The 14376-nt window shown below is 35.6% G+C and overlaps 3 protein-coding genes and 1 long non-coding RNA gene across 11 annotated transcripts; 3 read left to right on the top strand and 1 right to left on the bottom strand.

Moving 5' to 3' along the window:
• Positions 1-2667: 2667 nt before the first annotated feature.
• On the top strand, positions 2668-5688 carry LOC9305748 (protein trichome birefringence-like 18). Of its 3 annotated transcripts, XM_021017755.1 has the most exons (5): positions 2668-2894; positions 3108-3659; positions 3708-3801; positions 4252-4526; positions 4636-5679. In XM_021017755.1, the coding sequence occupies exons 2-5, from the start codon at positions 3294-3296 to the stop codon at positions 5455-5457; spliced, it is 1557 nt and encodes a 518-aa protein (XP_020873414.1). In that variant the 5' UTR covers positions 2668-2894; positions 3108-3293; the 3' UTR covers positions 5458-5679. The 3 variants fall into 3 exon arrangements, with proteins under 3 accessions (XP_020873414.1, XP_002869677.1, XP_020873413.1); XM_002869631.2 differs by having other exon boundaries at positions 3115-3801; positions 4636-5688; XM_021017754.1 differs by having other exon boundaries at positions 3108-3801; positions 4636-5688.
• A 14-nt stretch (positions 5689-5702) lies between these two features.
• LOC9303686 (ATP-dependent Clp protease ATP-binding subunit CLPT1, chloroplastic) lies at positions 5703-7651 on the top strand. Of its 2 annotated transcripts, XR_002330425.1 has the most exons (7): positions 5703-6026; positions 6116-6151; positions 6229-6338; positions 6694-6873; positions 6953-7080; positions 7160-7399; positions 7533-7651. XR_002330425.1 is itself a non-coding variant. In XM_021018042.1 (6 exons), the coding sequence occupies exons 1-6, from the start codon at positions 5806-5808 to the stop codon at positions 7202-7204; spliced, it is 720 nt and encodes a 239-aa protein (XP_020873701.1). In that variant the 5' UTR covers positions 5703-5805; the 3' UTR covers positions 7205-7510. The 2 variants fall into 2 exon arrangements, 1 of the variants encoding a protein (XP_020873701.1); XM_021018042.1 differs by lacking the exon at positions 7533-7651 and having other exon boundaries at positions 7160-7510.
• Positions 7652-7675: 24 nt separating this feature from the next.
• On the bottom strand, positions 7676-9281 carry LOC9305747 (putative FBD-associated F-box protein At1g05080). The gene is made up of 3 exons (XM_002867567.2): positions 8350-9281; positions 8121-8255; positions 7676-8016 (listed from the first exon to the last, which is right to left on the bottom strand). Exons 1-3 carry the CDS (start codon positions 9241-9243, stop codon positions 7717-7719), a joined length of 1329 nt encoding a protein of 442 aa, XP_002867613.2. The 5' UTR covers positions 9244-9281; the 3' UTR covers positions 7676-7716.
• A 569-nt stretch (positions 9282-9850) lies between these two features.
• LOC9303685 lies at positions 9851-12193 on the top strand. 5 transcript variants are annotated; one of them, XR_002330455.1, is made up of 7 exons: positions 9851-9931; positions 10350-10414; positions 10611-10716; positions 10822-10848; positions 11011-11386; positions 11512-11953; positions 12040-12193. It is a non-coding gene; the product is annotated as an uncharacterized LOC9303685 (long non-coding RNA). The 5 variants fall into 5 exon arrangements; XR_002330453.1 differs by having other exon boundaries at positions 10822-11386; XR_002330454.1 differs by having other exon boundaries at positions 10611-10848.
• Positions 12194-14376: the final 2183 nt, after the last annotated feature.

Raw genomic sequence — 14376 nt, 5'->3', positions numbered from 1 at the left:
GGTTTTTACAGGTATTTACAGTGTTTTGTAAGGTTTTACAATGTATTTTAAAAGATTTTACAAGGTACTTTTAAGGTTTTATAAGGTATTTATAACTTGTAAAACCTTATAAAAAACTTGTAAAACCTTATAACTTGTAAAAACCTTATAAAATAGCTTGTAAAATCTTATAATATCTTATAAATACCTTGTAAATACGTTGTAAAACCTTTTAAAATACATTGTAAAACCTTATAAATACCTTGTAAAAAACCTTTAAAATACCTTGTAAATTTTTGGCGGGAAAAATTTTCCCGCCAAAAATTTAACGCCAAAAAAATTGCGGAATCACTTTTCCCGCAAAAAAAATTTTTTGGCGGGAAAATTTTTTGGCGGGAAAAAATTTTACGGGAAAATTTTACAAGGTATTTTAAAGGTTTTACAAATTTTTACAAGTGTTTTGGCGGGAAAAATTGGGGGATCACTTTTCCCGCCAAAAAATATTTTGTATTTTGTGGACCTAATTTTGTTATATTTCCTTATATATTTATGATATCTTTTATTAAAAGAAGGGTAATTTAGTCATTTTGTACATAAAAGGGGTATTTTTAAAAATGGATATCCATAGGGGGCATTTTTGAAAAGGGGTATTGAAAAAGGGGCATTTTTGTGAGTCTCCCTTTCCTTTATGTATATACATATTTATTTATTTCCTATAATACAATAATAATTTGAAACTTATAAAAATTTCACTAATGTATTACTTACAAACAATTGGTTTTTCAATTATTCAAATTATGGGCTTGACTCGTTTAAACGCAGCGGTTGTGGTTGTGGGAGTTTGGAGAAACGAGCAGTTGCGGTTTCAAGCGTTATTTAGCGTTTTGACCGACTGGTTTAGCGGTTGAAAATGGGTGCGTTTGTGAGAGATTTACGACTGGTTGATCAGCGGGTACGATAGCGGTTAAACCAAAATTTACCAAAATAAATTTAATATATGATTATAAAAAATATAAAAATACCAAAAACTATAATTATGAAAAAGTATAAAATGTTTAAACATGATTAATGATTAAAAACCATAAATAATTATTTAAATAAATTTTATTTTGAAAACAAAAATAGTTATTAATATTGGAAAATTAAAGTTAGATAATTATTATTTTTTAGAATTAACGTGAATATATATATAAGACTTTATAATATATATTTTAATTTGTTCATTTTTCTTTTTTAGTTTATTTCCTTTTTTAAACCAACCGCAACCGCCTGCAACCGCAACGTTTGCTAGAAAGAGCTTTTGAAATCCAACGATTTCGAGCGGTTCGAAGCGGTACGAAGCGGTTTCCATGATTGGTATCAACCGCTAACAACCGCAACCGACCGCTAACAACCGCTAGGCGGGTGCTAGCGAGAAAACCAATCAATCCCATAATTTACTCGCGTAGGCTGATTTCACCTAATTAAATAATCATGATGATTCATTTTATGCGTTAGGACTTAGGAGTAACAACATTAACAAGCAAAAACTAATAATCCGCTCACAACAGTAAGCACTCATCAAATATGGCATTTACGAATCAAATCTCAAATCGTAAAAGCCCGGCCCATTAAAGACAATCATATATTGATATTTTTAACTATTTTATATTTATAATGTGTTAAATATCAAAATTTTAGAATATTCTGAAATACGTAAAATGTTAAATTTTTGTGGTAGCACTCATCAAATATGGCATTTAACACATGTATACGTATGTAAATTTTCTATTCTTTCATAGTTAATCCTCCTTAAAAATGTACAATTTCCAGTTGATGGTATGACGATAAACAAAGTACCATCAAAATGTCAAATTTTCCATTTCTTGCTAATTAATCTTCTTTAAAAATGTATATGTTCCAGTTTTTTCCTAGTTAATTTTCTTTAATGAGTAAATGTAAAACTTCCAAATTTCACGGACTTATTTTCATAAATGGAATTTTTTTTTTTTTTTGAAAAAGAACACATGCATATAAGTATGCTTTGTAACAAGAAGAGAAGACAAAAAAAAAAACTAAAATTTTTTAAATATGGGGCCTGATCTCATTAATATTATCACAATTTCTGGAATTGCCGTGGGTGTATTAATCCTCATCACACTGATAGTGGCTGATGTATGGTTTCGCTTTTGCTGCGCCAGAGACGAAGGACGAATCATAGATATGATATTTATGTTAGGACCAAGTGAAGTTCAAGTTTGAGTAGAGTTTGTAGTTCATAAATATTTATGTTATGATATATATCACCTATTTTCTATTTTTTCTAATAAATTATTTTATGATGCAAATTTTTAGATGAATATCCTATAGAAGAGCATATTGTAATTCTATTTTATCTATATAATAATTAATTTTTAATGATTATGTCATATGTTGGAGTGTTTTACATAACTTACATTAGATGATGACTAGTAGGTGATTTTATATTTTTAATGTGAAAGCCATTGTTTAGGTAAACAAATAATCTGTATTATCATCATTGATGAATCATCAAACATCACATCGTAGCGTCGTTACCAATAATATAATAACAACGAACAAAAATTCGAAATCTACGCAATGTGGTGTTGACCGAAGGGTAGTTTCGTAACTTACCTATCATCGCGTGGCCATCTAGGCGCCGATGAGATCTCAGACGGCATTAATGGCTCCGGAAGAAGAAAACAAATGATTATAATAAATTTCCACTAAATTCGTTTAAATTATTCCCAGAATAAATTAACTAATAAAACTATAACTAACCTTTATTTAATTTGATTTCGCTGAATTTTTGTGTTATTCTTCTTCACTGTTGTGGATTTCCTGTGAATCTTCTTCTCCTGAGCTCGCTTCACGAACAAGGATCACTTTCTGGTGGAATTTTCTCAGAGTTCAAGGTTCGTAGATTCTCTTTCTTCTTGTGTTCGTTTGGATCTGCTTAGTGAAGAAGATAATCTCTTAAATTTTGCTACGGTGGATACGTAATGATTAGAGCTGAATCTGAGCTGGATTCACATTTATATTCTGGATTTGATTGTTTCTCTGGGTTATAGATTATTTATTAGATCGATCATCTTGTTTTATAGCTGCTCATAGTGTTGCTCTTCTAGATTCCAGTGCTTTCGATCCTGAAGAAGGGGAGTAACAGATTCATTTAGTTCACTTGAAGATTGCATGCGCCTGAAGATAACATTTTGCGTGGACTGCATTTTGAAGAATGTTGATAGTGAATTATCACCTATAAGCTCTCTTCTTCTTGCGTGCATTGGTTCTGGGTGTCTACTAGTGAACCCGCCATGGCTTTTGGTTCTCCTAGGAATTCTATTTTAGCTGCGGCTGGATTTCCTCGGAAAGTCTCTACTGTTGCAATTGCTATTGGCGGATTGGCTTCATTCTTTGTTTTCGGATTGTTGCTTCGTCTTTCGTATCCGAATAGTTCTTCTGTTAGTGGCATATTTTATGGGATAGGGAATCCTGAACAAGTTCATGTCCCTTTATCTTTGAGCAACCATACCGTAAAAATCCTTCAGAAGAGTAGTGACATCAATGCCTTTGATAAAAATCTGACTTCTGATTCCAGCTCAGGCTCAACCCATGTTGTTAGCAAAAACATACAACCGCCAGATTCCGATAGTGATAGGAAGTTGGAGACACCTTTGACACAAGAAAAAGAGGATTCCGTTTCTTCGGATATAACACCATTGACTGTTCAATCAGGTGAAGGTGATGTTTCCAAGGCTGAAGACACTATAAGTGCATCATCTCCTCCACATGATGACTCTGAAACTGCTTCAGCAGAGCCAGGTACTGTTATCTTTTAAACACTCCATTTACGTAGCTTTTGACTTATTTGGAACATTTTGATTTATGGTAGCTTAATTTTCTAAAAACAAAGAGTAAACTAGTATGCGAATGTTATACATTGACTTTTGCACTTTTATGGCAAATGGCTAAAGTTTCTATTCTAGCCTTGGACTGAATGTAGCAGATCAGAGTTGTTTTAAGTTGGTTAGGGAGCAGATTGTGAGGGCTGGGCTTGTAAGTTGGTCTCAGCATATTGTAATAGAGGTTGGATTTTCTAGGCTTTGTTAGGGCATTTAATTGGAGTTCTCTCTGTTTTGGTGAATTGGAATAAGAAAAGCAGTTTCATAGATTTGTTCTTGTCAGTTTCTCTTGCTTCTCAGGATTCTAGCTGTTCCATGTTTTATATATCTGTTAGATTTGTGGCTTACTCAAATCTTTGATTGCTTGTAGAGTGTGATTTGTATCAAGGTAGTTGGTTTTATGATCCTGGGGGACCTCTGTACACGAACAACTCTTGCCCTGTTCTGACGCAGATGCAGAATTGCCAGGGCAATGGAAGACCTGACAAGGGATATGAGAACTGGAGATGGAAACCGTCTCAGTGTGACCTTCCTCGTTTTGATGCCAGGAAATTTCTTGAACTAATGAAAGGCAAGACACTGGCCTTTATAGGAGATTCAGTAGCTCGTAATCAGATGGAGTCCATGTTGTGCCTTCTTTGGCAGGCAAGTAATTCAATTAATGGTGAAAACCAGTACAAGGGATCTATTATGATGCTTTACTCAGATTTTATGACATTTGATGTATTATATTAACGTAGGGTTTTGTTTTCAGGTTGAAACACCAGTCAATCGTGGGAGCCGAAAGATGCAGAGATGGTATTTTAAGTCATCATCAGTAATGATTGCCCGTATTTGGTCATCTTGGCTTGTTCATCAGTTCAACGAAAAATTCGATTATGCTCCTGAAGGTGTCACAAAGCTAAAGCTGGATCTTCCTGATGAGCGCATAATGGAAGCTATCCCGAAATTCGACGTGGTTGTCCTCTCATCAGGGCACTGGTTTGCAAAGCAGTCGGTCTACATATTGAAGGAAGAGATCGTGGGAGGCCAATTGTGGTGGCCAGACAAATCAAAACCCATGAAAGTCAATAACGTGGATGCATTCGGAATATCAGTTGAAACAATCCTAAAGTCCATGGCTACACACCCGAACTACAGCGGTTTGACCATTGTGAGAACATTCTCACCTGATCACTACGAAGGCGGTGCTTGGAACACAGGTGGTTCATGCACAGGGAAAGAAGAACCCATCCTTCCAGGGAAGCTAGTGAAAAACGGATTCACAGAGATAATGCACGAGAAGCAAGCGACAGGATATAACCTAGCCGTCGAAAAAGTCGCGGAGAATTTGAAGCTAAAATTAAAGCTGATGGATATCACAGAGGCTTTTGGATATCGACATGATGGTCATCCTGGTCCATACAGGAGTCCTGACCCGAACAAGATCACTAAACGGGGACCAGACGGACGGCCTCCGCCTCAGGACTGTTTGCACTGGTGCATGCCGGGACCAGTCGATACATGGAACGAAATGGTGTTGGAGCTCATAAGGAGAGACAAGGAAGGCAGAAAAAGTAAAAGTTCATCAACTTGACTTGGTTTGAAAACTCAAAGCTGAGAGAGCATATTACACGACATATACTATAAATCCGATTCTTGATTACCGATAAACACATATATAAACTCACTTGTAGATTTGTGCCAACCACGGTGAGTTAGGATTAGGATTGTCTCAGATGGTATTTGTTCCACTATACTTTTTGGTTTGCTTTTGTCTTGACTCATGATGAGATTGAAATTTATGAGTTCAAGTTTATTCATAGTAGTCGAAATTTCAGAAATTATGTAAAAGTTGGGGGTTCATTTGCAAAAACAATTAGCTGAGTAATAATAATCTCCTATCTCACTGACTCACCCGAAGACCAAAAGCACCGGAGTGAAAATGGCGTCGTACACAGTAGTATCCTTTATCCCTCTGACGGTCTCTAATCCTCGGATCTTTGTTACGAGACAGAATGGATCTTCCTCGTCTTCTTCTCGGATTCCCCTTACGTCTTCTCTGTCAGGTAAGAAGCTTGTGGCGACACAACCGTCGCATCGCTGCTTTGTCCCCAAGCTCCGGTGCTTGACCTCGGCTAGCACGGTCTTAAATGTTCCAACTGCGTGAGTTTTTGATTTGACAGAGGCTTTTACATGTTTATATTTTCTGGGTTTTTCCTTTCACCACGGAAATGGAATGTTGAATTTTTCAGGCAACCGGAGAATGGTTCTTCAGATAAGATCCCAAAGTGAGTCTCACTCGAAATAATTTGTAAATTGTAGAGCTTCTGTGTTTGAATTGTTTTTTATATCTGTTTGATTTTAGATGGTCGGCGAGAGCTATAAAGTCACTTGCAATGGGAGAATTGGAGGCTAGGAAGCTCAAGTATCCAAGTACCGGGACCGAAGCCATTCTCATGGGTATTTTAGTCGAAGGTTTGTTATTCTGAGACTTGTATTTTGTTTTGAGGGATTCTGTACAATAATGCTGGTGAGTGGTGAGATTGTTTCCCCTAACTCATCTGAGCATTAACTGAATCCAAGCATATGTATAAGCAAGGGCTTTTATGATTATTAGTTGTTCCAGTGGGATGTTTTTGCTTCTGTCCTGTTTCTTAACCATTAAGTTGGTGCTGTATAAGTCAGTTGTGGAATGCCTTATGTTGGTTGATAGAGGAGAATTGGGTAACTTAACCGTGGACACTATAAACAGGAAACTGATAGTAAATCGTTTTAGATTTTGTGGTTTACTGACGTTTATTAAGCTTGTCATAGTTGGTTTTGATTTTAGGCACTAGCACAGTTGCTAAGTTCCTGAGGGGTAATGGAGTTACGCTTTTTAAGGTGCGAGATGAGACGATAAGCCTGCTGGGGAAATCAGACATGTATTTTTTCAGTCCAGAGCATCCTCCTCTTACTGAACCGGCTCAAAAGGCCATTGCCTGGGCCATTGATGAGAAGAATAAATCTGGTGTGCATAAACAACACCTTCTTAATATTTGGCCATCTTTTTGTGTCCTATATAGCCAACTGAAACTATTTGTTCACAGGTGTGGATGGTGAACTAACCACGGCCTACTTGCTTCTGGGGATTTGGTCTCAAAGGGATTCAGCAGGCCGCCAGATTTTGGAGAAGCTCGGGTTCAACGAAGATAAAGCCAAAGAAGTTGAGAAATCGGTAAGTTGAGAAACCCTGAATCCTACAGGATAGAAAAGCTTTCTCAAAGTCACAAGTGTTGAGTGTTTGTTTGGCGCAGATGAATGAAGATGTAGATTTGAGCTTCAAGAAGCAAGGTCAATAGAATGAAGATGTTGATTTGAGCTTCAAGAAGCAAGGTCAATAGTGCTGAGGTTAATTTCAATCAGCAAGCTTCTGTAACTGTATAAGGAGTCTTGCTTAAAGACTCAGCAAAAGGACCCCTTTCTTGAAGGAATCACTTGATCGAACTAGACATTTGCAGGCCTTCATTAGCATTCACTTTCAATACTTGTTTGTGGTTAGTTTCATTTAGCTTTTCTGTATTATCAGTTTATCACAATATACAACTCTCGAAAATGATTCAGTGATTTGATTCTCGGATAGGTTTATTATGTTACTAAAACTCACATCCTCAAATTCTTCATTCGCAGAGTGCTTATTGACACCTTGGTGTCTTCATATGGATGCTGGGTTAGGTAGGTACTTTCTTAGGCTAAAGTTCGATTGTTATCTAAGGGAATGAAACAGAGCTGATAAAAAACTTGCAGAAGATGGAAACTGTAAAATCTTTCAATGGTAAAAAAAAAGTCATTAATCTTCAGTCAACTGCAACGTCTAGTTGTTTACATACTCGGTTTTGAACAAAAGCTGACATGCTCCAGAAAACCTATCCATAGCTTCAAGCTTCTCCATCATCGTGTCCTTGATTTCAGGTTCTAAGGTGGATTTCAGATAGATTGTCACCGTCTTTAAACACCTGGATGTGCTTAGGATATATTCCACCAATTCTTCCTCTTCTTCTCTTCCACCGTAGTCTATCAACTCAAACTTCTCCAGACTTGAATACAGGCATTCGGGATTATAGCCCCTTTCGCTCCATGTAGCTGATGCGATAGGGGATTGATGTGTTGATCTCTGAAAAGCAACCATTAATATGCATTAATACATTAAACGCATTCTAACTTAGGTTAGTTTTATTCATATAAATAAGCAAGACAAGGTGAGGCAGAGATACATACATAATCAACTACAAGAGACTTTAGTCTCGGAGTATTGTTTAGCAAAGGCACCAGTGAGTCCATCCAGTCTGAGTCAAACGGAACTATCTTACACTTTGTGAGCCGAGAGAAGTTGATCTTGCTACAACACACAATCTGTGAAAGAAAAAGAAAAAAAACGACATTAATTAGTAGATGCAACAAATGCCATAACATGGAACGAAAGAGGCAGGGAGCTAGAGAGAGTTACCGTTTCGTCGGTCAAAAGCAATTCAAGAGAGAAGACGGTGGAAAAAGAAGTAAAAAACTTGTCAATATTTGGGAAAGGCTGATCAACATCGATAGAAACATCCTCAAAACAAGGCATATTCTCGATCGAGCAAGAGTCTCCTGAATAATCAGTCAAGTAAAAGTTTGTTAATGCCGGAGTATCTATAACCAAGCACCCACCGTTATCATCTGGCAATGAGGCAGAGTTATCATACGCTAAAAGCCATAAAGTAGGCACTTTAACGCAAAACTTTGTCATATTGTCATCCTTTTTTCTCTTCACGCACAATTTCTCAAGACCGGGGCAGCTTGATAAGAACCTAACGAGAGATGCCTCGTCTTCATACACCACGTAGTGAAGACAGAGAAGTAAGAGGGATGGGAGACAACAAGAAGAAGGGAAATCCACGAGAATCTTGTGGGAGAGAGTTAGATCCACGAGAGTTTCGCAGGTGAAGAGGCTCTTTGGTAATCTGGTTGGATCCGCGGACCAGAGAAGCTTATGCACGCGGCCATCAACAGCCTTTGCAACCAAATTTTCGAAACTAGCATCAGTATGACATCGTGGATCGTGTTCCATACACAAGATTTCTAAGAAAGGTGATTTGTAGAGTTCCAATGACCTTTTTAGAAACCACCAAACGCTCTTCTTGCTCTCATCATCATCATTGTTGTTTTCTTTGTACTCAAGTGTAGGCAACATCGTCCAGACGAACCGCCATCGTTTAGACAAAATCATGGTGGCTACTGCATCTTTAGTCGGGACAAGCAACAATATCGACACAAGCAAATCATCAGGTAAAACACTGATCCTGTCTTCACAAACTTTCTCTTCTATTCTCCCACCACCATTATTTTCGGCTGTTTCTGCCATCTTCACGAGGCAAAACCCTAAGAGAAGGACTTGGTTTGTGATTTACTACTTTTTTTTTGTTTTATTGACATCAAACGTTACAACTTTATCTATAATAATAACAATAATTACGAGCCAATTGTTTTTAAAAGTAAAATTTACTTTTCTAAAATATATAGATATTGCCGATAATATCAAAACAACTATCATATATTCTTTAAATTCACAAATCTGACAAAATAAAAGAAACTTTCTTTTATATTTTATACCGATAATGATGGTGTATCTAAATAAATGTCAAATATAATTGTAAATCTAAAAAAAATTATGTTATTGTTCCATTTTTTAACAAATAAAATAAGGAATATTTTTTTATAATTAATATCCATAGTAGTTATTAATTGTTTTTAGGAATATTAATTGTTTTGATAAAGATTTGATCTAACACAATATATAAATCTTCATTTCTTGTTGTTGTAATTATCTTCAAAAATTAAAAAAATTAGATCGTACACCGCCTTTCAGTTTAATATAAAAACCTTCTCTAGGTTTCACTTTCAAATCATAACTAACCCCATTTTTTTTGCGTTTTATTTTATTTGGCTTTACACATATGAATTCATGGTGTTTATGTATTGTTATAGGTTACGGATGCAACGTCGTTAAACAATTCCAGGACAATTAAATTGTTGATTCAATCGAACATATGGTGAGTTTTTCACTTTAGTACTTTCATGATTAATATTTAAATTATGCTTGGTGTATTGAGAAATCTATAAGCTTTCCCATAATATTTTACGAGCAGCTTAGATTTCATATTCTTCACTAAAAAAAAAAAGAAGCTTTGATTTTGTATTTACCATTTTCTTCACTAAAAAAAAAAGAAGCTTTGATTTTGTATTTACATAATTTGATATCAGTTTGATTATTGGTTCCATCATGATGCAAATTACGGCCTCTCAACAACCCCAATAGACTATAATCGTTGGAAACTCTTCTTTTTCTCTTGCTTCTCTCTGATTATCTTTCACCAGGAGTCTCAATTATTATTATTTCTTTGTATTGATGCGATCAGAAGTTTTATCTCTTTTTTTAAATAATGATCTCTTTATGGATTTTTCATTTAGGTATGAACATGGTTTGTTTCACGGGGTGTTTCGGTGTCTTGCCTTGAATCAAGGCGTGTAAAAACGTAAAGCTTGCTTTTATCTATCTTTTTTTATTGTCACGTCTTTATCCATCTATGTAACGCTTAATCATCAATTATTATATTAAACTTCAATAAAGGCTAGTGTACCAAATTCATGGTTTGTTTTATCTGATTAGTGTACCAAATTCAATTGGAACTATATCAGATCCATGAAATTATTGATTATTGATACATGCAGGTTATGTGTGATCCTTATACACCAGCTGGTGTTCCAATTCCAACCAACAAGAGGCACAACGCTGCTAAAATTTTTAGACACCAATCGTTGCCTCCGAGGAGCCTTGGTATGCTCATCTTCTTGTTTTTTGGCTATACATATTATTTTCGTTACTATAAATTCTAATAGTGTTTGTTTTTTTAAACGATTGTATGTTTTGGATGAATGAAAGCAACCACGATGCATGAAGAAGATTCAGGTGATGTTTCAATTGATCTTTTATCTTTAATTTATCGATTTTCTAATTTTACAAAAATGTTCTCACCGAGTAGAATATACTTTTGAGTTTTGAGTTAAATCTTTCACAGTCTGTTGTGGATTAGCAACGTTTCAAGCCATATTAACTATTGTGTTGTGGCAGTTCGAAAGATTCATATAAATTGGACTATTGCTACAAAAAAAACAGAATCACAGGTTTAATTCTATCAAAGGAGATAAAGCCTCTTATCTCTACTGTCTTTGAGGGTAAAGATGCTAATGTCATCGCCCACGGAGCAAGAAATTGCGGAAAAACATATCTCATACATGTATTGAAAGCAATCCCATTAAGGTATTGATTATCAGACATGATACTATAGATGAAAAATGCTAATTATTGTATCGCATGGTTTGTAGGGAAATGATTATGCTCTGACGCTCAAAGGAAACAGATACCTTTGACTGTGTCTGCTACTTCTAGAAAACAGACAGTGCTAAGGGGAAATGTGACAGAGAGAAAAGACTAAAATCAAAGCAAGGTAAATCTTTCAGAAACAACTTTGTATCAACTCTAAGCCTCAATATCCATGATATACCTGCATCTGCTCTGTTGTTCAGTTTTAGAACATCAAATAATGATGATTTTTTTTCTCAATGTTTGAAGGAAACTGTTCCGCGAAGCAAACGATTCAGTGAAATGTAAAAATAGCATGTTGGAAAATTTAATTAATACGTCATGAAGTGGAATAATCTAGATTCTTCCTTTACAAAGAGGTAAAACAGAGGGTATAGAAACAGAGACTAAGAGACCAAGAGTCTTAATTAAGGAGGTTTGGTATACCACTTAACCCTAATCAATCCACTACTTACTTGATAAAGACATATTCTCATCATGTATATTTGATTAGATTAGCTAGGCTCGTAATATGGGACAAAACCCCGAAGATGAGCAAGAAATGCTTTGAAAGATTTTATCGTAGCATGAATGTCATATCTGCACCCTTCAGTGCTCCCTTGTAAAATCAAAGTATCTGAGTATAGATACTTAATAGGTTTAAGTGTTCTTCGATCTTGGACGATATGTTCCAACTTATACTGATACAGAGGTTATACAGATTTTCGGTTTTTCTAATAAAATAAATTGTTTGCTGAAAGATTGCTATACCTTTAACAATTTTATTTTGTTTGTTAGGGTCACGACATACATACTATAATTGATAGAGAGTATTATCGTCATCGTGGATTCAGGTTTTTCCAAGGACGATAGATACATGGCCGGCCCTATAGACATCAACAAGAAACTTTTGCTGTAACCCAAATTTTGTTTCTGAAATTCTTCAACAAAAATTATTTAAGAAACGGACCTAATTTTATTTATTTTACTATAATTGGCCCTAAATTTTAAAACCTTTCAAAATAACCAAAAACTTTTTTTTGAGTATTTGGCCCTTCAAATCTCAGGGCAGGCCCTGGATGGATAACACTTAGAGATTTTGATTCATGTTATCGGTTTGCTTAGTCATACTTTTTATGATTTTAAAATTCATTGGAATTTATCAATCTTTGTTTCACATATACCTTCCTTGGGTGCGATTGATTACTGCGCATTCGCATCTTTTAGGAAAATTGATACTTAATTTTGAGTATGTTTATTTCCCTGGTCCCATAATATCTTTTGTTTGGATATTTTATTCTTTGCATTGTTATGGTTTGATCTATTAATTTAAATAATTATATTTAATTGGTTGGGTCGTGAGTGTTAGCAATATTGAAGACGGAAAACCAATAATAAAGTGTGGGATCAAGTTTATGTGGAATTAGAAGATGAATTGTAAGTTATTAATTTAATCAAAATTAGATTTGTTATAGTTTAATTTGGGTAGTATGCTAAAAACTTAATTTTATAATAAATTTACGTCTATAATGTCGACTACATGGTGGATACTGTTGTAAATTTTTGAGAGAACGGAGTAAACAATGTGATAATATCACCATATTTATCATGAGATTCACTAGAATAGAAGTCACTCGAGGTATTCGAATATTGTTGTTTTTCATGTATATATAATTTCTGAATATTTATTAGTCGATCACGTTTCTATGATATTGTTTCTTATGGTTTTGGCTACTATTGTTTGCAATGGCACCCGAATGATGCTAAAAAATATGTGTGCTGAAAGTTGCAGGAATGCAGAGTTGTTTTGTGCTAAGGATCACAGAAATTTTTATTAGTTACTAAGCTTATCTATTTTTTTTGTTTCCATTTTTCCGAATTATTTTTTTCCTAAACATGTAAATATGATCTAAAATGAAGTTTGAGGCTTTACAAAAGATAAATAATTACACAGAAGCAACCTTGGCAAAAAAAGAGATAAAAACAAGACTACAGTAGAGTAAAGAAATATTTGGAAATAGATAACGAATCCAAATAAGCATAAGCTTTGTTCATCTCGAAGTGATGATGTTTCGTAGCTCCACTCCACCATCTTGAAAATGATTTGAGCAGCAAGCCGCAAGGAGTTATGGAGAATGTTATTACGCTGTCGCCAGAACTTATAAACCACCACTTGAGATGCTACTTTTCTAAGCAAAGAAGGCACATGACTGGAAGAGCGTCAGGTCCAAGAAAATAGCTCAATCCAAGAGCAAAACAACCTTTGTTGTGGAAAAATCCTAGAGAAAACTAAATTCCACACCTGGAAAGAGCTCACAAAGGAGCAGAAGGTGATCATGAGACTTCGTTACAAAAATGCAAAGACGACACTCATCAGATTGAATTTGTCCTCAAGAAGCCAGTCTTTGACGAGTGGGCAATTATTTAAGTGACTCTGGAGAGGAAGAGCGTTAGGACAAAGAAAGTAACTCAGCCTAAGAGCAAAACAACTTTTGTCGAGAACAAAGCCTAGAGAAAACTAAATTCCACACCTGGGAAGAGCTCACAGAGGAGCATGAGGTGATACCGAGACTCTGTTGCAAAAGTGTAAAGACAACACTCATCAGATTGAATTTGTTCCCAAGAAGCCAGTCTTTGATGCGTGGGCAATTCTTTAAAAGTGTAAGGAGAGGAAGAGCGTTGGGTCCAATAAAGTAGCTCAGCCCAAGAGTATAACAACCTTTGTTGAGGATAAGGCCTAGAGAAAATCAAATTTCCACCTCAGAAAAGCTCATAGAGGAGCAGGATGTGATCCTGAGACTCCGTAGCAAAAGTGCCTAGACAACACTCATCGGATTGAATTTTTCCCTAGGAAACCAGTCTTTAACGACTGGAGAGGATGATTGGAGATTTATTTAAGTGTCTCAATAGAAGAAGAGCGTCAGATGCCAGAAAGTAGCTCAACCCAAGAGCAAAACAACCTTTGTGGAGGATAAATCCTAGAGAAAACCAAATTCCACACCTTGAAAAAGCTCACAGAGGAACACGAGGTGATCCCGAGACTCCGTTGCAAAAGTGCAAATACAACACTTGCCCCCAAGAAGCCAGTCTTTGATGAGTGGACAATTATTTAAGTGACTCTCGACGGTTCAAGAA

The sequence above is a fragment of the Arabidopsis lyrata genome, assembly GCF_000004255.2.
Source record: "Arabidopsis lyrata subsp. lyrata unplaced genomic scaffold ARALYscaffold_7, whole genome shotgun sequence".
Classification (NCBI taxonomy): Eukaryota; Viridiplantae; Streptophyta; class Magnoliopsida; order Brassicales; family Brassicaceae; genus Arabidopsis; species Arabidopsis lyrata.
This window is presented reverse-complemented; position numbering and strand designations above follow the sequence as displayed.